Here is a 26,027-nt window from a genome sequence, read left to right as displayed (position 1 = left end):
GTCTAAATGCTACTCCAGGGTCTTCAAATATAACATCATAATACAGTAGCTCTAGTTTGCAGAAAACCCCATTCAATTTGGTTAAGCAGTCACAGAGAAATTTGGGTTGTTGTAAAGCATGTCATGAGTTTGATTCTTCCAAGTTTAGCACTTGGATGCTCTTGTGTGTGAATGTACAATAGACAGAACATGGAGGGAAGAGATTCCTGACATGCTCTAAAAAAATTCCTCATTTCTCTTTAACAACCGAAGCAAATCGAATGGGGTTTTCTGTAAGATGTGGGCAGTGAGTTATAGTTTCATATCCTGAAATTGTATTTGGATTGATTCATTATTTTTAAAGTCTCGGGGACTGCTTTATTTATTTATTTTTTCTTGATTGATTTCACAGTTCGCTCTCTGTTACTTCTCTCATAGGGTGCAATTAGGATGCAAACCAAAGGGAACCATACCTAACTGTGGCAGAGTTGGAGCGTCCAAGCACTCTGTGGATAAAGCCTACCTCATGAATTATTTTTTAGAGGGGGTCATGCATTTTGTAGCAAGAGGGTCATTTACCTGGTGTGCTTTAACTACTTCAAGGTGTCTGGAACAAAGAGAATGAACTCTTTGCATTATGATGTGTGTGCGTGTTACGCACATTCGTCACATGCGAACTTTTGATACGCTTTTGGTACCATGTTAGAGCACATTAGGAAGTGGTCCACTTTTTGCTCGGTTCCATGCGATATGGTACACTTTCGGAGCATTCAAGCTCCGAGTGGCAAGGGTTCTGTTGGGTTGGGTTCACTAATAGGAGAGTGCTCGAATGTACCCAATAGACTCAAATTCACAAAGAAAGAGGTTGTTTGAAATGGCAAGAAGATTGTGAGAGCTATTGCTGTCAGAGCTGTGAGGTAATTTCGGCCAGCCTTGTTCTCGGGTACACCCACACAAATAAAAACTGGTGTGATGATGATAATAATGACATTGAATTTGCAAGAGAACATTTAAATACATTTTTATTGGAAGGGTTCTCCACAATGACTGTCACTTTGTTTCTCCTGTCTGTTGCTAGGCAACAGAAAACTTTGCCTGGAACATCCGGGTCATGAAAGGTCAGAGGGAGGTGCTTAGCAGTGCCAAAGAGGAGTGTCATGATTGGATGAGACAGGTAATGAATATTCATGATTTCATGAGTACAGTGTATGTCTAAAAACTCATGACATTAAAGTTGAATTTGATCTGTCTGCACAGCATATTACAACTTCATTACTGTCCCTGCCGAACGAGTTCGAGCAGGGGACTATGAAACGGGCTCCGTACGTGTGTGTGTCCGTGTGTCCGTCTGTGCGTCCGTGTGTGATCAAAACGTTCAGTTTGCTACTTCTCTGTCAAATATGAGCCAATTTTGATTCTGTTTGCTTTAGCACTACATGGGAGCTTTGAAACTTCTACGCAGAATTTCAGTTGTGACCTTTGACCGTGACCTTTGACCTATATTGTACATTTTGCTTCAAAATGCTACTCCTTCGCCATTTCTAACCCGATTTTGATTCCGTTTGCTTTATGTGATGGCACTAGGTGAGGGCTTCAAAACTTCTACACAGAATTTTGACCTTTGACTTCTTTGACCTTTGACCTTGATTTTTGACCTATATTGTACATTGGCTACAAAATGCTACTCCCCCATTTCTAAACTGATTTCGATTCCGTTTGCTTTATGTGATGGCACTAGGTGAGGGCTTCAAAACTTTTACACAGAATTTTGACCTTTGTTTTCTTTGACCTTTGACCTTGATTTTTGACCTATATTGTACATTGGCTACAAAATGCTACTCCTTCGCCATTTCTAACCCGATTTTGATTCCGTTTGCTTTATGTGATGGCACTAGGTGAGGGCTTCAAACCTTCTACACAGAATTTTGACCTTGACTTCTTGACCTTTGACCTTGATCTTTTTACCTATATTGTACATTTTGCTACTAAATGCTACTTCCGGCGGGGACATATATTACGCACCGCGTAATTTCTACTTTTCCTTGTTTTACTTTTCTTTTGGTGCCAAGGAAGATTGAGAATTTGATCTATTTGCAGTAAAATGGCAACTATGTTTTGTTTTTTATTCTTTTGCTTTGTTCTGTTTATTTTGATATTGTTTTTGTCATCATTGCCTTTTTAGGAAGATGAGTTAGGGAATTTTAACAGTGTTTGCAGGCAAGAGCTGGTATGTTTGAATGGAGACACCAGGTTATGTTAGGAATGGCAAAATATTATTTGCATGTAGCTAGAACCAATTGCTTTTAAAGGGTACTATACAATCAGACCTGTGTACAGCAACCTCTACAGGACAAGGGAACAGGTGGTCTTTACAGTCAGGTGGCCACAACTTTTACAGTTGGACAACCAATCAGCTTTTATTAGTGTCATAGCAAATATCTGCTTCATCCGTTGGCAAAGTTTTGTGTCTGTTGCCCTCAATGGATACTGTCTAGCGTTAAAAAGACCCATAGAGGATTTTTAGACTTATGCATTTGAACATCTCTAAGTTTGTTTGTTTGTTTGTTTTATACTGGGTGCAGAGTTTCAGAATCTACAGTGATTGGAATAAGGAATGAGAATGTTTTTCAAAATTCATAACGAATCACATTGAACAAGGATGATGACATAGCAGCTTCACATAAGAATGCATGATACAACTGTATGGTCCTCAAGGAAGCAGAATAAAAAGAAGGAAGTATATATTAATTCTTCACAGTTGAGCTTGCTTAGCAAGCAGCAACGTAATGGAATTACATTCATTTGCTACATTAAAGGGATATAAATTATGAGCCTCCTTTGTCATCCGTCCTCATTGAGTGTATTATGTTTTTAGTTTTTAAGAGAATTTGTTTATACACTGTTCAAGGACCACAATCTAATCCACAGATCCGTACATGGTACTGTACCATCGTTCTATACGTACTATGTATGATGTGCAATTATCTATATCTGAAATGCTCCTTTAATCTCAGGTGTTTGAGACGGTGACGTCGCTGAAGCAGGCCCACGAGGGCGACATCATAGAGGAGGATGAGAGCAGATGATGTTTGGAGTTTACGTTTCCATGGCGACAGAGGGTACTCCTCACAACCTATCCACCATGTCCGGACCTCAGCGAGAGAGAGAGAGACTTTTGGTATACCCCCCTCCCAGCTCCACTTCACCAGACTCCTGCCCACGGGGGGACAAGGAAGTGATTGGTTTTCAACGTCTGTAACAAAAAGAATCTGGTCGTGTATGGTTTGATGATGATTCTAATAGAGTTTATACGTGTATCATTATTACTCAGAACATGACGACCCTCTCTATTAGATGACAATCAAGAGAAATGCCAAATAGACTCAAATTCAAATGTTTGATTTCCTTGTTTTGATTTCAAGTGACTGTATTAATGTGATGATACTAACTGCAAAAATAGGAAAACTACACTGTATAACCAGATATCCATGATTTTTTAAGAGCTTGATTAAAATGAAATTTTTCTTCAGTTAAAATAAAATAAATACTAGGTACTCTCAAGATCATGCCAGTTTTTTTATTGTTTTTTTGTTGTTGTTGTTTTTTTAGCAATTGCAGAATTTTACTTTGTCTGGCATGCATAATACATGGTATTTGTTTCATTCTTGAGATGAGTAGTTTGCCTGAATATGCAAACAGAAATGATGCTTTTCTTTACAATATGCACCTTGTGACGTCTGACATGTTTAGGGGCATTTTTTCCTTGTTTGTTTGTTTGTTTTTGTTTCCTTTTTTGATAAAGTATGTACTAAAAATTGTTTTGATGTAATTCTAGTACAGTGACTGAAACAGTAATTTTCTCTTTTTTTTTTGTTTTGTTCTTTATATGGGAATATTAAACAACGTGAATAGGAATATGGTCAACTCAAGTCTGGTTTACATTAGGAGGAGAGTGTTGACTGTACAACTGTGTCAAAGATTAGAAGCATTACATGTAAACATTGTGTCAACAGGGAGAGAAATCAAGATTATTGAACACTAGGCCAAGAAGTGATCATGTTTCTGCAATGCCAATTTGCCAAAAAATAAAAATAAAAAATGAAAAAGAGGTCCAACTAATGTGAAGTGTTAATTGTTGATATTTAAAGGCGTAATTTACCAATTGCAGATGAAAGCATTAGTGCTTTAAAATAGTTCTGAAATGAGAGTTAGGTATAGAAACAACCACTATAAAAATTTGAATCTGACTGTATAATCAATGTTAAGTATTGTTAAATATATGAAATGTGAACTATAGGTATAATAAAAATGTATCCAGACTAAACCATCTACAGTTATGGTTTATTGAGAAAAATGCTGATATCTCCTTAATATATTTCAGGCTTTATTGTGAAAATTTTATATGGTAGGATGTTTTGTGATATGTACAACAAATCTACACATATGCATCAAATGTGATATCTTAAATTTTTTAAATCATTGCTCCCAAAGGTAAACAGGACCTTTAGTGTGGAATGATAAATGTTGTGCCAAGATTAGCCTCATCCAAAGGCTTGCTGTATTTTTGCCCCTTAACTGTGCCCTGGCAGAATTCAGGTAAATGTGTCTAGCATGAAAAAGACTATCTTTGCTATATTTAGCACCAAACACAACTCAAACTTCCTGTCTTTCAGATAGTGAAAGTAATTGAGCAAAATGATCCGTCCTTTTGAGGTGTACGTCTCTGTAGGTCTCTGGCGCTGTTTTCTAGCAGACAATGAAACGAGGCTCTTCATTTCAGTTTGGTTTAATGAGTAAAGTGAAATTCAACAAATTGAATGGTACAGTTGTTTTTTTTCCAAATCAGACATATATTAGAAAGTTATGGAATTTTATAGTTTTGAGTGTTTTCATAGCACATTGATATCAGACATGACAATACAAGTCAATTTGATGATATGGTGCTAGCATAACAGTTATGGGTTTTTACCACAATCAGACATAAGATGAGAAAGTTGTGGAATTTGAAAGTTTTGCCTTTCATAGCACATTGATATCAGAAGTCAATTTCATGATGTGGTGAGTGTGTAACAATGGGTTTGGGTTCAAAAGTTAGCAACTGAAACCTCATTTCCCCAAAAGATTTCTTTCTTTTCTTTTCAAAATTTATTACTACTCTGTAATTAAAGCTGTGCCGTCATTTTGTGCAATTTATAAAATTCGCACCTCATGATGTCTGTTACATTTTATTTGTGTTTTTAATATTCAATGAAATTTAATTGAAATTTGACCAATGTGAGACTTCTGGAATGATGACCTCACACGACATTTGCATAATTGACTTGTGACCAATACTACTGTTTGAGATGATGATGAAAACATGCGACTCTTTATTACGAAACTTACTTCAGTACTCGTTCATAATGCATACAGCTTTGATGAAACTCCAACCGTGTTGTTTGTGCAATTTCACTTTTTTTAAAGTTGTCTTAAACATGAAGTATACTTCAACTTTTTTTCTCTAAGAACGCTGAACCAGGAGTGACCTTTAGCTGGGGTGTATGAGATTCTGAATGATCTCACCACTTAATGTAACTTGGCATGTCACGCATCACCCATATAAGGGGCAACAATATGTGGGAACCAAAGAGTTAAATTGACACCCCACATTATCAGGTAAAAACACCTGTTAGCTTTTAACATTTTTGTTGTTTTGTTGAATTAATATAATGAAACAAAAGCCACAGATTGAAGAGCTATGGAAGGCATTTGAAGCCAAGTACATTGTTCATTGTACATTGTACAAGAGTTTGTTATATCAGTGTGCTTGAGCTTTCTGTATTACAACACAAAAATGTAATAGAGAAAGATCTTTATAAGATACAAAATAAAGTTCCAGCCTGATTATGTTTGCGGTCACATAATCCAGATATTGTGACATAAATATCTTGCCTGTCTCTTTATAAACTGGGACATTTTGATCCATTTGCCATCTTCATTAACAGTTCTAAATATCTTTAAAAGATTATATAGATATAGAAATGGATATATTGATTGGATATAATGATAAACAGAAACATTTTTCAGATAATAAGTCTACTCTAAAAGAAAATTTTTAATTCAATATAATTATCATTATAATATTTTTATCTTGCCCTTTCCAACCCTATGGAAGATTGACTGTTTGCCAAATTCATGTTTCATGTACCTTTTAAAGAGCAAGCCAAATCAATTTAAGAGACCTTTTTACATCAGATGTGCTGATATGGTAGGGTTCTGGTTTTGTTCATAATTTTTGTAATTATGTACCTGCATGTCCTTCAAAAGCACTTATGCCTCACAATTTTAACCAAATACTAGTATTAGGCATATGATCTTGTACTGTGGGTTTAGTCAAAGTATGTTGCTTTTACAGCCATGTAATTAGAATTGTCAAATACAGTGTTTTTGATTTGTCTTGAGAAATTCTTTTGAGAGTGATTGTCTCAGCAATTTTGTTTCATTTATTATTTTTCAATAACTCAAAGAAGTACATAATTTGGTTAATAAAATAATATGATAAATATTGATAATATAAATAATAAAATAAATTTAGTTAATAATAATGATAATAATTGTAATTATAATAGAAGAAAAGAAAATTAGCAAACAAAATTTATAAAAACTTGTTCTCTTTCTCTTGTTTATTTTTTTCATTGTTTTACTTTGTGTGCTTTTTTTTAATTGTCTTTGGTTTGAACTTATCAAATCTAAAGTTTTCCATTTTATCCCAGAATCTGGAATTAATCATGAATGAAATGACTTACTCGGGAAGATGTGATTTACAGCTGTTTGTGGAATTACTTGGACAAACTTCTATAACAATCCTTGTAACGTGATGGTACTGCAGATTCTTTATGACTCATACCCCCATTCCACAGAGATTTTTTTCTCATCGGTCACTCGTCGGAAGCAAGGTACAAGTGTATGTTGCTTCCGGCTCCCCACCGAAGTGTATCAGAGTGCAGAGTGATGAATCAGACTTGGTCAAATATCAGGTGAGTGTCAGATGTGTGACACATGATCCTCATAGGACAAACTTGCTTCATCGGATCACCGCCCGACATGAGCAGAGACTCCAACTCTCCCGCTTTCGACGGGAGATCTCCCGCCGAAAGCCCATTTTTGCAAAATCCCACGTTCTCCCGCTTGAGATTAAATTTCTCCCGCCCTGGCTCTGTGTCTCCCGCTTGAAATGATTTCTTACTTATTGTCAACGTACGTTGAAAAATAAGCCTTAGGCCTAGATTGCTCGGAGAGAGAATCTAGAACCCTAGAACTTCACGCTTTGCGCACATCAAGTTGAGAGTCTCCCGTTCGCTAGGGGTTTCAGGCGGGAGAATCTCCAGATCAGAAGGGGCTTGGGGTTGGAGTCTCTGCATGAGTTTGACACTGACCTGATAATCAACCAACACTTGTTGGATTCATCAGACTGTGATCTGACACACTTCGGTGGGTTGCCAGAAGTGATAGACTTTGTTTCCGACGAGTGACCGACGAGAGAAAATTTCTGTGGAATGTGGGAATTCAGCGGGACCAGGTCAAATCACATTGCCATATCAGGATTTGAAATATGGTGAAATACAAAGAATTGTTAAAGCATTTTAGCAAGAAAACTTATTTGTGATAAAGAAAGTTTGTTTCTAATTGCACACTACACAGATACCAAATATCATCTAGAGTGCCCCCACCCTTGGGGGGGGGGGGGGGGGAAGGATACATTGTATGTACACTGGTTGTAAGGATGAAAGTATCCCTACCCCACCCCTGTGTGTTTGTGTTTTATACAAATTACAAACACAATATTAGTTGTGTGTGATTGTTCTATGCGAGTGCTTATTTTTCCATGTGCAAATGTATGCTTGTGTTGACACCTCAGGCAAGCATCAAGCCTGATAAAACATCCTTATTGTGAACGTGGTTTTTGTTTTCTATGACATCCTGATTTATATCATGGTGAAATATAAAGGATCAGTTGTGAAGTTGTTAGGTGCTTTTTGTTTCATTTTGCTTTACTTTGAGTTGGAAGATACACTCGAGCCCATTTCATTAATGAATCTCAAATTGTTTCTCATGTACACAGTGGCAGTTCAATATTGTGTTACATGCAGAAGGGCACAAATCTAATATTGTGTTACATGCAGAAGGGCACAAATCAGTAAAAGAATGTGTACTTTCCTATCTTTGAGGAACTTGTGACAATCGACAAGAGTTTATAAACTTATGGACTTAGCGCCAAACTTTTTGCTGCCAGGCTATCTCAAGGGTTGGCTAATACAGGTCAGTAAGTTTTATCATTATTGTGCAATACCCACATCTAATCTTTTTTATTGCCTAGTAATATTTTGTTTTATGTTTTTTTAAGTCTTTGATATTCTCGTAATATTATAGCCCTTTTCATGCACAGCTTTGTATGATTATGATTTCAAGGGTCTGCGTCAATGTTAAAAATCAGTTTGCTTATTCACAAGCTCATGATTAGCAACCTGAATACAAAGACTATATTTAAGTCTATTTCAGCCTTATGTAAATGTGTTTTCTTTGCTCAAATTCAGTCTGAATCCCAAGGAGAAGTTTGTGATCATTTGCATAGAGATGTGCATGTAATGAAAATATTTGTAAACTTTTGTCTTTTCTCACATATTTGGTAGAAAACAATGTGTGTTTTCAATTTGTGTATAAACAATGTAATAAAGGGTGCTAGGGCAAATACTACAGACAGTTGTGGAAAGGTGATTTACATTGTATAAGTGTTTGTTCGCCGATTAACATCAACACTGGAGTGCATTCTTTGGGTGAATATCTGGCAAATGGTTGTCTATGAATAGAGATCACCTTCAATCAACGTTGATATTTTTGCGCGATTTATTTTTCGTGCTGAGTGGCGCAAGAAGATAGTGGCAGGTTCTTGAATATGTGCTGTGCAATTGTCAACCCATTCAAAAATGTGCAGAGAAAATTGCAAAGATATTTGGGGAGGGGGGTTTAGAATTTGTGCTAGCCAAAAGCAGCGCAAGATACGCAAATATCTAAAAAATAATGAAAACTTCCGCATTTTAAAACAGTAACCCCATGAATCCCTGCTCTGTCACTATGGCCTTTCTATTGGACTGGTGCACATTATGCTGCACCTGAGTTGAGCTTTAATACTGACTTCACGACCAGGTCCAGTTTGGATAGATTGTAGACTGCTGATTAAATATGTGGCAAGTTAAGCCGACTGCCTAGGCACAAGAAGAGTTATAAAGATTGTTAATACACTTGTTAATACAGTCTCACCAGCCATAACAATTATGAAGTACTGTATACGCCATATATTTCGCGAGTCTAAATTTTCGCGAATTGGGAATGCCGGACGATTTCGCGAGTGGTTAAATTCGCGATCGTGGAGTCCTGTACTCAATGGAGAAATGTATATGTGTGCGTCACAATCATATCGGGATCAGAGTCAATATTTTCGTGCGTCTTTAGTTTCACGAATAGCACCTGACTCGCGAAATTAGCGAAAATGAAAACCTCGTGAAATATTCGGCGTATACAGTATATTGTACAAAGTAGGCAATTCATTCTCAGAAATTACCTCAAATCATCTTTGATACAATATCTTGTCTTCTGTGACTGCCATCGTCTATGCTGGTTTTAGGGCGAGTGATGAAGTTTTCTTTAGTATTCCTTATGATAAAGGCATTTTAACGATTTAACAATAATATTGTGCATATTCTGTGCACTTCAAAGATTCATACAAACTCACTACACAAGAGCACTGTGAGTACAGTAATCTCATTTCTTCTGCAAAATCAACTGTTTATGAGCTTTACTCTTTTTTTTTTTGTACTAGATGTACAAACAGCAGTTGTATGTACAAAGTAAAGAATGAATGTACATTTGTCTGCATTTGGTCAGTGCAATCACTGGGTAAGGACTCTTTGTTTTTCTAGTTGACTGTCACTGAAATTTTCAGGGAAAATAAGTAGAGTATATTACATTTTTACTAATGTAGTTCCCTGTGTTATGACTAATAATGACATTTGAAATAGCTTGTGGCTATTTATCATACTACATGTATTTCAGTAAATTTGTAGTTATTCTCCTTTTTTAGTCAATATTTTCCTTGACTTGAGATAACTGTACCTTTTACATGTGCATTGTTTGATGTATTATGATAAATTCTTAAAGTAGTCCATGTGAAATATGGGTTTTGCAGCATTAGTGGAACAGTTTTATCACTGGGGAGAACAAAAGTCTTGAGCTTAGACTAGTCCATCTCAGGCAATATGTCCAGTGTGGTTGTAACATGATTGTCATTGATACCTAAAAGATGTAGCCTTTTTGCAATGCTTCACGATTTCAAATGTCATTACATATGCAAATTGTTTTTTAAACAATGGAATAATTGTATGAGTTGTTTTATTGTTGTAAATCTTTGGATAATTACTACAATGTACATTGCACATAATTGCAAAGGAAATCAAAACAAATGTGATGATTTTTGCATTAATCATGCCCCCCTAAAACAATGCTGCACAGTGGCACTGGTCCGTCGGTCCCGACCAACAAAAATCACTGTCGGACCAGTACTTTTAGAGGAATGGACCAGTAAAAGATAGAAAAACTGGGCACCTACTGGTCTGACAAACAGGTCGGACCAGTAGAAAAACTGGGTTAGTGTGCAACCCTGCCTAAAACATCCGTCTGCCATTACATACTGTCACGTACTGGCTGCCAGTCGTATACTGGTAACCAGCCGACCCACAGGGCAAAAATGGCACAAGGAGCCTTGATTAAAGGCTAATGCAGTGGAAACTTGATATAAAGAGATCTGATAATACCTGATATAACTAAGTAATTTCTTCAGTCCTAGTGAATTGTATTTCGTTTGTTTTGTTATTGTTCATTGAATACTGATGTAGCAAAATATCTAAAATAAAGGACAAACTGTCTTGGTCCCCAAGGATCTCGTTACACTTAGTTTCCACTGTACGTGACTTCAGTAAAGTAAGCAGTATGTAGGCCTACACAGCATTACTGTGTGCGAATATTTTTTCTTCTTCTTCTCATTTCATAAGTATTGCAGCTTAACACTTTTAATACCACTGACTCTACACAACGTCAATTACATGATTGTACTAACAAGCGGCCAGTGGTGTTATCAGAGTTTTATAAAGGGGGTGTAGGTGACAAAGAATTCGATGAAATGATGTCCAATGCAACTATGAGTGTGTACTATTGACCTTGTACAAACTGTGTAATATATCATTACTCTTTGAAATTTATGTAGAGCTGATAGTACCACTGTACAAGTGTGTAGAAATAATTTCTATATGTCTGGCAGTATGCCTACGACAATGGAAGATTATTTTTTTGTTTTCTTATCTGGTTTCTGATTGGCTAACATAAGATACTGTTTTGCTCTTTCTTTTTTATGTATGAGGTTTCAAGACTGAATGTATTTATTGTGTATAAATATTAGGCAGAGAGGTACATACTAGGTAATATTTATAACGAGGTTTATACACAATATGCGCTTATGAGATTCGACAATTGGTGTGTGTTTAAGACTTTGATGGATGTAGAACTCAAGCTTCACAGAAGTGGTATTATTATACGATGAGAAATAATATAATGTCGTTTGAGACATGGAAATATACCTGCAAAGATTTCAAAATAAAACGAATGAAACCAAATGATGTACATGTGTAGTTGTTTCTTCTCTCTGGCATTCACTTGAAATTCATTGTACAGTAAAATGAAATTGATCCACCGTTTCATAATGATGTTTCTTGTCATACATTGTAAGTAGGACAATATCAAACGAACAAAAGAAGGTACACTGAACGTGGAATTCCAAACTTTCAAATCTCTCAGAAATGGTAATATTAATCACAAGGACATGAAGTCATCGTCTTACAAATGTCCATCTTGAAACAAATTTGTACACATTTTCTTTCTGTAAAGTGAGAATTAAAGTTATGAAAACTTGTCATTGCATCAAAATATTTAAACACTAAAATAAAGAAACTAAAAAAAAAAACATGCAATGATAGCTTTGACGGAAAAAGTAAAGGCTATGTTAAATACTTGTACAGCGGAACCCCATTTTAACAAGAACCTAAAATTCATATCTGAAATTACCTTGTTATACAGTGGACTCCTGTTATAACGAAGTCCTCGGGACTGGCAGTTTTCTTTCGTTATATCAAAATTTCATTACATTGTATAACCGAACAAATAAACAATAGAAATACATAGAGCGGCTAATATTGCGGCCTAAATTTTTAACCGGAGTTTCGTTATAACCATGTTTGTTTTAATGGGAGTGCACTGTAATCAGTTTTCTCACTGTATCAGGGTACATAGACAAAGGAATGTCATAATGTTTTGTTATCCAACCTCCTTAAAAGAAGGTTCCATCGCACATCAATCAGAATCATTATTTTATATATTTTGTCTAGGAAACACAACAAAATAAAAACAAAAAAACAGAAAAAGATTTGTATTAAAGCCAATAATATTATTACCTACAATGTACAACTAACACTATCTCTGTCACATAGTCCAAGCCTAAATGTTGGGACATTTTGCTGTACGCAGACATGTGATCAAGGCTCCAGGCCAATTAAATTGGCCCGTGACAGAGAGAGCCCTAAATTACATACTGTAAAACATTATATATTCGCGGCATGAAATTTTCGCTAATTGGAGCCGACGGCCTTTTTCCTGGCCACTGGCGTTCAATGCCTATAGTGTAGACAAGAATTTTTGCGTGCATTTTAATTTTGCGAATCTTGGCGCTCGCAAAATTCCCAAAATTAAAATGCACGCAAATATTCCTCGTTTTACAGTAGTTAAGATATTACGATAAACCAATATCAGTGTCATAAAAACACACACACACACACACACAGTCAAAACATTGCAGTTCATTATAGTCTTCATCATGTCTAATTTTAAATGCAACATCCACAGTTCAGTTCATCCTACTTTACTCTATTCACTGAAGTCAATGTGAAGTTAGTGTTTCACTTTATACTCTTTATGTGCCATGGTGTAAACCCCGAGTGCCACATTATTCTGAAACAGTGACGTAGTCATGCTTTGAGAAAACATTCTGTTTTTCAAATCTATGTATAACTTCTATATAGATCTCTGTTAAGCTGGACATGCAGTGAGCAAAGTTGTACAGAAAATGCCAACCTTTGCTTTGATGTAAATTTTATGACAACTTTATCATTGTTTTTCTTCAAAAAGCCCAATAGTTACATCGTTGTAAAGGCATGGCTTTTGCATGCGAAACAGTAGCAAAACCTTAGAATTTACCCCCAAATCCAGTAGGAAACACCGCTTACTATAGCCAATCACCACATAGAATGTAGGCTATATGTGAGAGGAAAGAATTCGCGAGAATCACTTTCATTGTACAGTCATGTGGCATTCGGCGATTTATCGCTCGGTTTGGGCAGGTTTGTGCGTTTGAGCAGAATATGCAAAGTTGGCACGCCGTCGACTGAGTCGGGTGTGCAAACGTGGCACGTTAAGAGTTAAATTCTACAAGGTACAGGGGAACCTCGTTACAATGAGCTGCTTGGGTCCACTGAATATCCCCAGTACTATGAGTAGGTCGGGTATCTTCATATATCAAGGGGTGCGTTCGAGCGCTCTCCTAAAGTGAACTGTACCGTACTGTACCCGCGCCAGAGGAGCGCTCGAACGCTCCTAAAGTGTACCGTACCGTACTGTACCGAGCCAAAAGTGGACCACTTCCCGATGGGCTCCAAAAGCGTACCAAAAGTTCATTGTAAAGCATGCGCGTATCATGCGCATACGTCACAATGCAAAGACATCATTCTCTTCGTTCGGGGCAGCTGTAAGTAGTTCAAGTGCCAGGTGAATGACATTCTTGCTACAAACATGCGTGACCTTGTCTAAAAATAACTCGTGAGGTACGCTTTCTCAACAGAGCGCTCGAACGCTCCAAAACTGGCACAGTTCGGTACGGTACACTTTGGTTCAGTTCGCTTTGGTTCGCTTTAGAGCGCTCAAACGCATCCAAGGACTGAAACAAAAGAATATAAAAAAGGAATGGAACATGCAAAATAAAACTTGTTATGTCAGCTACTCTGCTATATCCAACCTCATCATAGCGAGGTTCCACTGTACCACCAGTTGGCATTCAAGAGGAAAACTCCACATCTTTACTGAAGTTGGCTTCATTACAAAATTGCAGTTCTACAAACAGAACAACAATCTTTCGCTATCATCATACTAGAGGAAATGTGCATAACAGGCCTAGCACGGACCATGACACAAATCTTTACCAAATTTCCTCTTTTTCAGATAAAGGGAGTAAAAACAACGCTTGTATCCTTCAGAGAAAATTCAAATTGTTGTAGAAGTGTGATTACATAACACTTTAACCCTTTGAAGTCTAGTCACTCAGGTACATTGTAGGTGGGTGTCTTTGGGAAACATTTATTATAACAACAGCATGTCCTGAACGGTTAAACCATCAAATCCCACACACAAGAGTATAGACTCGTTTCTCTGGTGTGGTCGCATATCTTATATGTAATTACAGTTTTATTATTCCTTGTTAACATTGTGCACAGTAGAGTTACAAATATTTTCTATGAATTTCAGCCTTTTGTTGCTCTTATCATAATTGTTTGTTACAATTGAACATCTTGAAAAGCTTTTTAATTGGTACATTCTTTATTGATGATGAACTCCAAATCATTTCTGAAAAGTAGTTCAAATATTTTCTCTCTCAGATTCTTACAGTACACTCTTGTCATAACGAACAATAGAACAAAATTTGTCGATACAATCAATAAAATTTCAGGTCCCAGAACTATCATCTGTATGTCTTTATATACTTTACTCTGTTCGGCTAATGATGTTTAATTATAAAGAAAGAAAATTGCTGGTCCCCAGGACTTTGTTAGAACAGGAGTTGCCTGTATATTGCTAAATTTTATTCTATTTTTTTTTGCAAATGTAACGAATGATCCAATTCCATCTTTTCTTTCTCCAATAAAAGAATTGTGCACAATAAGATTCTGAAAAACTAGTTAATATTTCATGATGTTACGGTGAATTCGGCAGCGAATTTGCCAGAGAGTATGATTGGATAAAGGATGGATAATTTCCTACATCACCTACAAAAAGAGGTAGAAAATACTTGTTTTCTTAGGCATAATATACATGTATGTAATTAATTTTCTTTTCTTTTCTTTTCTGATTGGGGATGGGAAGTTTGGGAAGCAATGGCTGAAGGGCTGAATGAATTCTAGTCTTTGATCTATCTGGAAACAATTTGCATAACAATTTTAAACATTATACACATACATTGTATCACACGTCATCTTCATTTCAAGTATGAAAGTGTACAAAGAAAGCATCCTTTGCTGAAGAGTTCCGTTGCATAACCTGTGCAGAAAGGTCAAGCTCCAGTTAACCCATAAGAGAACCACAAGAGAGTACACTTTCTCTGAGACCATGCAATGGTACGTTTACACCATATTCCCGGCGGCCACAGCATTCATGTTTCAGGCCACCGTGGACAAAACGGCCAGGGATGGACACGAGACAACGTGGTCAGATGGAATAGGCAAACATGGCAGGTTGTGATTGCTGTGTCAGATATTTAACCCATTGAGGATGAGCCCTGAGTATACACAGACAAGTGTCTACGTGAAATGCGTGTTGTAATCAAGTCAGCCCCTCCTCAATGGGTTAAACTGTCAAAAATTTGCCACGGCAGTCCAAGTGCTAATGAGAAACCTAGTACGTCGTGTAATAAAACTGAGTGAGCACAAAAAGCGTGACAGCACATAATAGGCCATAACAACACTTGGAGGCAGTCTGTAGTGGGATGCGACTGCAAATATTGAGCAGTCTAGCCTGACCAGACACGTTGGGAATGATGTATGATAGCTACATGTTTACTAGAGCAAGGACTAGAACAAATAAGACTAGTACAGAGGGGGAAACCCCAAGGTGCACTCAGTTGACAAATGGGGGCTGTCGTGGCTGCCATGAACATGGTGTAAATGTAGCATAAAGCTCAAAAGACTCCAGTCACACGTGGCACCATTTCTCAAGGAACCGTCGAGCTATTGCCAAGTTTAAAAGATAAGCAATCTCCTGCCCTGCTGACATACCGCCAGCAAAATTCATTCATGGACAGATCATAAATCATGACAAAGAAATATTAACAAAAAGACAAAATAGACAAAACAAGAACCTCTCTTGCACAATTAATGCTCCTCCTTCCGCAAAGCCATGGTAGATCAAAGTTTTCGGAGATTTGCAACAATTCCATCTTCCTTTCTTGACGCAAACAGTACACAAAATATCACCTAGCAAACAGTCTTGGGAACAACAAAATTTGTATCAACCTGCCCGCGGTGCAAATCACAAAATAAATACTGGATGAATGGCAAAGTTCATAGTCCGGCCTGTCTGATCAAATTCACACGAGGTCAACGCCCGACGGGCAGGGGTTTCATTTCGGATCTTCAAACTCCCCAGACGCAAGGTTCTTCAGTTTTGGGAACTTGACTTTCTTTGCGTCCAGCTGATCCTGAGACCAGAGCAGGAGTTTGAGGAGACTGGTCAGCTTCGGGGTCGACTCGCGATTCTCAGCCTCAAGGATGGCCGCATTCAGCTCACTCGCCACCTGTGAGTGCATCACAATGATTGAAATGATTACCTATTCAATGAATCAGACAACTTTTGAAAAATGACCATTTTGTTTTCTATGTACATGTATTGCAATGATTGTTGTAAAAAAATAAAAAAGACTTTTGAAAAGTGACAAGTTTGTGCCATTGATGTGTGCTCACTCACACATGACTCCACAAATCATTCTCATTTTTGCACAGAAGTTAATTAAGAAGTGCAGCAACACCCCTGCTAAATTATTTTGTTTCAGACCATTTCATTAAAAAGTTCTGCCTTTTTGACTATGGGGAATGACTTTTGTTGTGTTCATATCATTCACTCACTTTTAAGCTGATGAATTTTTTTACCTTTTTCATTTTTCTTTTTTTTTTTTTTGGTGGGAGGGTGGGGGAGGGGGGATGGGGGTGGAGATAGTTACTTGTTGCTAAGCATTTCTGAACTGGAAACTCAAACTGCCACAAACATCTAACAATGCATAGGGACCCATAGTAGTGAGGGAGTTAATGAAAGTAGAGATCCAAACCTTTTGTCTTTGCGAGGGATGGAGTAAGTCTGCGAAGGGAGACCTCTCTGGGTCCTCAAAGGCCAGGAGTGCCAGCGTCCTCTCCAGCTCGGGGAGCACCTCGCTGTTCTCTTCCCCCCGCTCCGCTAGGTGGGTCTGTGCATAGGTTAGGGCGCCCTCTAGGTCCTTATTGCGTATTAACTCAATGAGATGTTGTTGCTGGGAGGAACAACAAAGAATCAGAGATATTTTCAATGTGGCAGTATAATTATCAAACTACAATGTATCTGTTGCATACTTCACATTTATTTCAACTTCATCACACAACGCAGAGAGCAAAGTCTAACTTTTTTTTCAGTTGCACTATTACCAAATTATATGTCTTATATACAAAGAATTTGATATCATAATTTCTCTGCATAGAAACAATGATCTTCATAATCTAGACTGATGAGACAAACATATTCATTTTCATGAACCGATGAAAGACATGAAATACAAAATATACTTGATGGAAAAAGACTCCTGAAGTAAACACAAGACTACATATATATCACAGCCCAAATAGGAATAAAATATGACAGTTCACTTTTAGCCTGTTGAGGACGAGTCCCGAGTATACTCGGGCAGGTGTCCATGGGAAGTATGTGTTGTAGCAAAATCAAACCGTCCTCAACGGGTCAAACATATGAAAGTATACAAGTGTATATTACAATAAAAATACAGTATTATATTACATGTACTACCACCAGTTACACATTCTCACATCCCAATACCACTCCGCTTGCAATGAGACTGGACAACAAATTTACAATCACAAGCATAATGAGCACAATCACCATAAAGCCTGACTATAAATTAAAGCTGCTTAACACATCACTTTGATTTAATGGTATCACTGCATTTATTTGTCCAACTCCACACTTTCAAATGACACCCGATTTATCCGTGTTTATTTCTATAAACCTTCCCTGAAATGGTAAGGGAGACAACAATCACATTTATAGAGTGTGAGAGAGAAAAATAAAGGGCTTCGATGTTTAGATGTGGTAAAAACAGGTCTTCAGGACAGCATAATATCCAATTTTTTGATGTACATTATCCACAAAACTTTTGTTTAGATTCAAGAAATTGCAATTATTTCAATTCAGAGTAGGTTGATTTATTGTGCATTAATACTTTGTTCATCAATAACATTTCATATCAATAACCACACTTCACATTTCCTTCTTGCTGACTTTATTAGCATTAACTCTCTGTGTTTTCACAAATAATCTCACAAGCAGGATTTCAAAATTGTCACAACAGTAACCATCAAAAAATCAAAATTTATGTATACTTTTCAAAGAACGCAAAACAGAAATTATTGAATTAATTCATCAACAAACAAAGAATATTGTATGATAAGGAAACGAGAAATAGGATTACAAAAGCAACTGAAAATATTTCTTCCTATTTATCCCTTTATTCTTGAATGTTCTCCTCACCTGGAGATGAAAGTAGAGGTATCTGTCGTTGTCGAGGAGTTCTGGATGGAGGTCGTTAACCTTTGACATGGCATCCTCGATGCGGCCGTCCTGAATGGCTTCCCTTATCTGGATCCTTTCATTCAGGGAGTCGAGGTCAGTGGGTGGCTTGGTGCTGGACTCAAACTGGAATTTCTCTGCGGCTTCCTTGAAGCCCTCTACAGCACCAAAAGCAGTGATTGGATGGAAAATTTTACAAATGAATCCTGAAGGTTTTATATATCTTGGTTATTCATTTACATCGCTGTGGTACAAATGTATGTTTCATTAATTTCATCACTTTAAGCATGAGCACTTCACTTGTCAATATTTCTTTTAATCATAAGTAAACCTTTCAAATGAGTATACAAAATTCATATCATTTTTTTATAGCTAAATCATTCAAAGATTTACTAAAATACTGCGTAAAAAATATATTTTCTGCCATGTACATAAAGTGGCTGCCTCACAGGACTAACTTGTGCATTTTGTCTTATAAGAGTAGCTTGGTTACTCCACATTTTGTAATTGTGTAAATTTCCCAGTATATTCTCTCAAGATAAACACATATCAAATCCATTTAATTGGAATTAAAGAAGAATATGATAAAGTTGGAAATCAGGAGGGGTAGTGGTTGATGAGAAGGAAAAAGTTCAAGAGAAGGAGAATTGGCAGTTAAGGAAAGGAGGTGGAGCTGGGAGGTGCTGAAACATCCACGCAGAGTAGGAAGCATTACCACATTCCGTGAAGCACCTGTGGGTCGCCTATCCATCCCAGTTCAAAAAGCCCTGTGTCTGGTCCCAAGGGTTGGAAATCATCAACTACAAGTTTCATCCCAATCGCCACAAACAAAAACTGCTAGAAATACTTGTTCATCCCAAGAACTATCACAGACTGGAACACACTCCCATCGACAGTCACCCGCATCGCAAACAAAGATTCGTTCATGCTTAACATGCTTCAAAGCAGCAATCCTTCAGTATATCCAGGAGCAAAGCAACTAGATTCCACACTTCTCTCTCTGCGCAACAAGCACCAGCGCACCCCCTGTCCGGTTGGCCCCTACTAAGGGGCGTTGGACAGTTTCTATGAAGAAGAAGAAGAAGAGCATAAGCCATAGACTTTAAATTTAAACCACCTCTGTGAATAGGGGCCAAAGAGTTTCACAAACCTGTGACTAGATAGTTCATGACCAACTTGTTCATGTCAGCCCTGGTGATGTGGAGACCCTGAAGCCGCTCCATCCAGGCTTCCCTCGAGATCTCTGTTAACTGTCCTTTGCTGCTCGCCTGATTTCAAAGAAAACAAAGTCAACTCATTTGAGCAAAAATTTCTACCTGTAAACTTACTGTAGTACATAGTACCGTGTGGTACGTGTGTACTTTTAGACCAACAAAGGGCCAGGCATGATGTTTTATGCACAGATATAGTAGTAGGTATATCCCTTTGGCAACCATTTTTCATGGTTGTGAACTTCATCTGAAAGTACCACATAACGTGTCTTCAATTTGACGGGCGCGGCTGCTTAATTTGACTTCATGGTTAAAATATGCCTGTGCCCTGTGGTAAATCTTACAATTAGTACAAAAACCGACTTCCCACTTAGAATAGATTTTGACAAAATAAGGCCTGTACCGTAGCTGCTTGCAGAAGAAGTGAGTCAAGAGCTCTTTCATTATATTAGTAGTAAAGTGAGCGTAGTTTCTTTCGAGTTCTTAGGATTAGTCTCTACAGTAATTTACACAATAACATCAATGACATTCTCTCATAGTCACACACGCACACACGACTACCGGTAAGCGGTATCTAGAAATTCTAGTCCAATGGTTCCTTGAGAAACACAGATTTCAGTATGTGGGACTACCTTACATGTACATTGCGCTACCAACAAACGGCCTTTCATTAAACTTCATTTTCTTGGCCATAAAGCATTAGAAATGTTAATAAATTATGACTTACCATCACACTAAGGGTTAATAACTCTAAACAATCGTACTTCTTTGAAATTTTGTACGATGTAGACGCGCGCTGTCCAGTCAAACACAGCCAGTCACATCCCGACGTCAGAGCACGGAAAGTCGCTCGCTTTTGTGATCGATAGATACAAAATGTATTACATTGTATTTTACAAGTTTGATTATGTATGTGCACAGAGAAGAATCGATTGTGCGGAGAGGAATAATAGTGCAGCAGCAGCTACTACTCGAGTACGTGTTGTTGTTGTTGTTGTTGTTGTTGTTGTTGTTGTTGTTGTTGTTGTTGTTGTTGTTGTTGTTGTTGTTGTTGTTGTTGTTGTTGTTGTTGTTGCTGCTGCTGCATTTGCTGTCAGTTGCTGCTGCTGACAGCTGCTGCTGTTGTTTTTGTTTTGTTTTGTTTTGTTTTGTTTTTATCAAGGAATAGTTTTTTTCATTTTTCATCAATAGAAAAAAATTCTGGAAAAAAAACACTAGTTGTTACAAAATAACATTTCCCACTTTTCATCCTTTAATAGTGTAGAGTTAAAAAACTATCATATCAAAACACTAACATTGATATGAGCAAAATAGATGAATAGTGTACAATAGTGTTTTTGTTTTTTTGTTGTTGTTTTGATTAAGGAATATTTCATTCTTCATCAATGGAAACAAATTCTGCAAAAAAAAAAAAAAAATGCTAGGTGCTACAACAAAGTATCCCACTTTTCATCCTTAATAGTTCAAAAACTATATCAGATAACACTAACATTGATAATATGAGCAAGATACGTAGCTGAATAGTGTACAATTTTGTTGGAGGTAATTTAGAAGTGATAGCATAAATCAGTTTCATTAAATTCAGGATTTATTTTTAAGCTAAGTTTAAGATTTTGCTCTGTTTTCAACCGTCTACAGGTACAAAATTTCAATTTTGCATATGGGTCAATACCGTGTACATGGTTAAAGGCATAATTTACTATATGCAGATGAAACAAAAAGCCCAGCTAGTACTCTGAAATAGTTCTAAAATGTGAGTTAGGGATAAAAACAACCACTGTAAAAATTTGAATCAGTAAAATCGATGTTATTAGATGTAAGTATACAAAATGTGAACAATATTTATTATAAAAATGTTTCCAGACTAAACCGTCTACAGTTACGGTTTATTGAGAAAAATACAGATTTTATTATTTTAGGCTTTATCGTGAAAATTGTATATAATAGGATGTTTTGTGGTACAACAGACCTACACATTATGCATTAAATGTCATGTCTTGAAAATTGTTGTAATCACTGTTCCCAAAGGTAAACAAGACCTTTAACACCCTGACATTAATGGTCCTGAACAATGGCCAGGATTCGAATGCTCTAGGTCTATTACATAATATGAGAAATTCCGCAATCACAGCTAGTCTTTATTCATCCTGAAATGTAGTGTAATTCAACTAAGCACATGAAAACATGCTTATAGTCCTTATTTTTTTTCTTTTCATTTCCATTCATTTTACCCTTTATACCATGAATTGAGACTAGCAGGGCCCCAGGACATTATTTATCATGAATGATTAATAAAGTATTCATGTGCCTTGGAGCAAGAGTCCAGAAGCCCAGCAGAGCTCTGAAAAGGAGTTATTCGTGGTATTCATGTCTATTGATCAGAGGCATTGTAAGCACACACTCACATACACATCATTGGTTCTTGCGTAAAGTTCAATTTTGTACATAGGGTTCAAGACCAAAGTCTGGAACTTAACTTTTTATTAATCATGGATTTAATGAAACTGATTCAAGCTCTCATATCACCTTCAACTAGATTGTACACTATTAGCTATTACTCAATATCAATGACAGTGTTATCTGATGTATAGTTTTCGAACTATTAAGGATCAAAAGTGGGAAATGTGTTTTTTTTTTTTTTTTTTTTTTTTTTTTGTAACACCTAGTATGTATGGCCTATAGTATCAATTTCATGATCCTTACACGCTAATGCATTTATCACCGAACATAAATCTCAACCCAGGCCATAGGGTCCTACAGCATTATTTTTTCTACTCTTTTTTTTTTTTTTTTACTGACACACGACACTTTTTAGTAATATGCCAATATTCATTCATCACCTATACAAATCATAATTATTACCTATATCAATAACAGAATCTTTATACCTATACACTCACATGTGTACCTTTATACCTTATCAATATCAATGTCAATATCCGTCTGTGGAAATTTATTTATCTAAAAAACAAACTAACTAAAATACCCCATCAGTTCTTCATTCTCTCCTTACTCCCTCTACCCCTGTCCGACCCCTCGGGACCCCTCTCCAAAAAACAACAACAACAACAACAACAACAACAAAAACAACAACAACAACAGCAGCAGCTGCTGCAGCAGCAACAACAATTATCAAGGATAACTGAAATAAGTGTTTACCGATATATTTTATACACATAGGCCTATACTTCATATCGAGTTATGGGTAGGTCAAAAGATAATTTCCTGATGCGTGATGTCCAGTTATATAGGCCCTGTACAAAAACAAACCCAAACAGAATCTCAAATCTTTTTCCAGTTTTCAAACTTTTCCAAATGTATTTTAAAATCGTATTGTTAACTCTTCTTCTTCTGACTTAGGGCCTATCTTGTTCTACGAAACTTTTAATCGATGTTCCGTTTGCTGTGTGTTATTTTTCCATTGTAAAAAAGGGGGATTTCTCAATCAAAATTATAATAATGATTACGATTAACTAATTTGTGCTTTTCCCTTTTTCTGGTAATATACCAACAAAGAATGTTCGCGTGCATTTTAATTTCGCGAATTTTGAGAGCGGTATACACTCTCGCGAAATGAATGCACGCGAAAATTTTTGCTCACACATTGGAGGTCAGTGGCAATTCCCGATAATTTCATGCCGAGAGAAAGGTCGTCGGCTCCAATTTGCGAATTTTTCAAGCCGCGAATAATCGGGGTTTTTTTTTTCTTCGTCTTACTTTACTCGAGAAATCTCGCATCACATTTCGACGACATTGAGGAGCCAGAAATCTTTGTCTTCAGAGTGTTACAGCGCCATCTGTGGGAGTATTCCGTAATCGACGGTTGATGCAGTCTTCTTTTTCTTCATAATTATTTGCTATGCTATACTGTCATGTGCTTGATTAATGTTTGTGAATAAACTGCAATAGTATCATAATGTAAATAACACTCGAATGGACAGTTACCACACAGTCTGCGATATCAATATTCAGTTAATTGAAGGAGAAAGAAGAAGAAGTTAAGAAGATGGAGATAATTATCAGATTTTCGATTAAAGCTAATGGTTAACAGGGACAAAAGAATAAAACAGAATATCGATTCTACTTTTTACTGGTTATCAAACTTCAGGAATATTATTCTTGTTATATTGCAAGTAAGGAGTCACTGGGCAGATTTTATTTCACTCTCTTTAATTATGATGGACTTAGGTCTGGTTTGTTTTTAATGGCAACAGCAAACCTTATTTTTTGTGAAAAAAAAATCCTCTTCAAATTTATTGTCAATAACGGGAGCTATCTAGAAGGATCATAGAAGGATGCCTAAATAGTTATACACTTTGGCGTCTTTTACTGATGCCAATTACAGTCATAATGATGTGCGTCGACACTTCTATAAGCCTATACGCGCTGGCATGTGCATGGTGGCAAAGGGATAAAGTAGCCCTATAGTATTGGTGGAGATTTTTGAACTTTTTTTTTTTTTGCAAGATACCAAGAAACTACGTAGGACCTACAGAGCATACCATTCTAACAAGAATTCAAAGTTTATTTGATGAAAATCAGTTTGGAATGTTTAAGACATCCAAAAACAAACCAAAACAAACTTAACGATAGTGAATCGCTCTTTTTTTTGGATATCTCAGCCAATTCAAAACCAATTTTCAATAAAGAAACGGTGAATTCCTCTGGGAATTTCATGTTCGTTTATATTCATTCGAGGTTTCTCGTTATATCACCCCCCCCCCCCAAAAAAAAAAAATAAATTGTGCCAACGCGAAATTAGGTCTATATTAACCAAAACTTATACCATCCCTTTAATCACCATAAGAAATTAGGTCCTATACCCTCAGTATGAACATTAATTCTTCCAAGAAAATGAGGTTATCTAATCAATCCGTTATTTCCACTTCTGGCTTCGAGAGAATAATACCTGATATAACGAAAGAAAACTGCCGGTCCCGAGGATTTCGTCATAACAGGAGTCCACTGTATAATATGTAAAATCCCGGATGCTCGTGATATGCTCTAATGTCGCCTGCTGAACTCCCGACCCTGCAAAATACCAACTTTAATTGCCTCTCAAAACGACCTCGTATAGGTAATAAACTATCTGATATATCTAGGCCTATGGGCCTAACACGTTTTGCCAACACTGCCATCAGGTTCCTTGTCATCTTGAATAATTATCGAAATATATTTATTGGTCGTTGTTACTAGTAATATTTGTAGCAATATAAGGGCCTACCACTTTCCCTTATATTCCATATAGGCCTATGGAAACCAACCAGTCTGGTGGTTTCGATGACCTATTATTAGTTTTTCCCAGGTTGTTGGAATTTAGACCTAAGTCTCTTATCAGTCTCTCTCATAGTATTTTGAGGATATCGTCACTAAAGCACGCGTTTGCACAAAGTTAGGGCAATGATATACTGTATTTAATTGACAAGAGCATATTTTGAAACTCTTTTCAGTTGTTTCCTGAGAGACAGAATTGGGTCATGTATCAAGCACCGTAACTTGCTATTTACACACATAGGCTCCACACCGAAGGTCTGCCTGGCACGTATGCGTTTCGAAACATTCAATCAGGCGATCGTGCTGTCTATTTATGTAAACAAAACTCGTGAGATTTTATTGCCGCCGTAGGCTGGTCTCCAGACGGCAGATACATTTTTTTTGGAATAAATTTTGTGCTTTAGAAGATACTCCAGTTTCACTCTCGTAGTGTTTCGTTGTTTATTTATCTATTGTTTGTTTTTATCATAACGATGGTTTGATTATAGACAATTTAGTTAAGCTATTCGTAATGCAAATAATTTTGCACGATTTTGGAATTCATGCATATTTCATAGACGTAGACCGGCCACATTCTTTTGTCCTAAATTGTTCGTGAAATCTGTTGGGCAATACAGTGGATTATATATAGGCCTGCCTCATCAAAAGTTACTTGATCATCTTGATAAATCATCTGATAGCTTTGTCCAATTGCTGCCCTCTCTTAATACGTAATCTCATGCATGCATCCCATCATGGGTAGTGTGGTGATACTCCAGTCTGATGCGGAACCAGGGTTTGAGGGGCTGTAGCCCCCCCCCCCACGTTTTAGGCTAAAGCTATCAAGATCGAGGG

The 26,027-nt window shown here is 36.9% G+C and overlaps 2 protein-coding genes across 2 annotated transcripts in view; one reads left to right on the top strand and one right to left on the bottom strand.

Annotated features, from left to right (window-relative positions):
* LOC139728107 (inactive phospholipase C-like protein 2) overlaps positions 1 to 3,358 on the top strand; it is a 172,845-nt gene extending 169,487 nt beyond the window's left edge. The window contains exons 25-26 of the mRNA XM_071639070.1: positions 1,058 to 1,153; positions 2,994 to 3,358. Coding sequence (XP_071495171.1) covers positions 1,058 to 1,153; positions 2,994 to 3,065 — 168 coding nt within the window. The 3' untranslated portion in view covers positions 3,066 to 3,358. The remainder of the gene's footprint in view (positions 1 to 1,057; positions 1,154 to 2,993) is intronic.
* A 10,998-nt stretch (positions 3,359 to 14,356) lies between these two features.
* On the bottom strand, positions 14,357 to 20,755 carry LOC139728097 (glucose-induced degradation protein 8 homolog). The gene is made up of 5 exons (XM_071639061.1): positions 20,647 to 20,755; positions 19,859 to 19,976; positions 18,670 to 18,866; positions 17,204 to 17,401; positions 14,357 to 16,675 (listed from the first exon to the last, which is right to left on the bottom strand). Exons 1-5 carry the CDS (start codon positions 20,647 to 20,649, stop codon positions 16,502 to 16,504), a joined length of 690 nt encoding a protein of 229 aa, XP_071495162.1. The 5' UTR covers positions 20,650 to 20,755; the 3' UTR covers positions 14,357 to 16,501.
* Positions 20,756 to 26,027: the final 5,272 nt, after the last annotated feature.

The sequence above is a fragment of the Diadema antillarum genome, unplaced genomic scaffold (assembly GCF_040938485.1).
Source record: "Diadema antillarum isolate AM-2024a unplaced genomic scaffold, OU_Dant_1.0 seq00000164_RagTag, whole genome shotgun sequence".
Classification (NCBI taxonomy): Eukaryota; Metazoa; Echinodermata; class Echinoidea; order Diadematoida; family Diadematidae; genus Diadema; species Diadema antillarum.
This window is presented reverse-complemented; position numbering and strand designations above follow the sequence as displayed.

What these genes read in the sequence shown, in the direction of transcription:
- LOC139728097 (XM_071639061.1), bottom strand. An exon ending in CATGAACTATCTAGTCACAG is followed by an intron (nt 18,867 to 19,858) that starts GTTTGTGAAACT and finishes TTGGTGCTGTAG; the next exon opens with AGGGCTTCAAGGAAGCCGCA. An exon ending in ATCCCTCGCAAAGACAAAAG is followed by an intron (nt 16,676 to 17,203) that starts GTTTGGATCTCT and finishes ATGCACTCACAG; the next exon opens with GTGGCGAGTGAGCTGAATGC.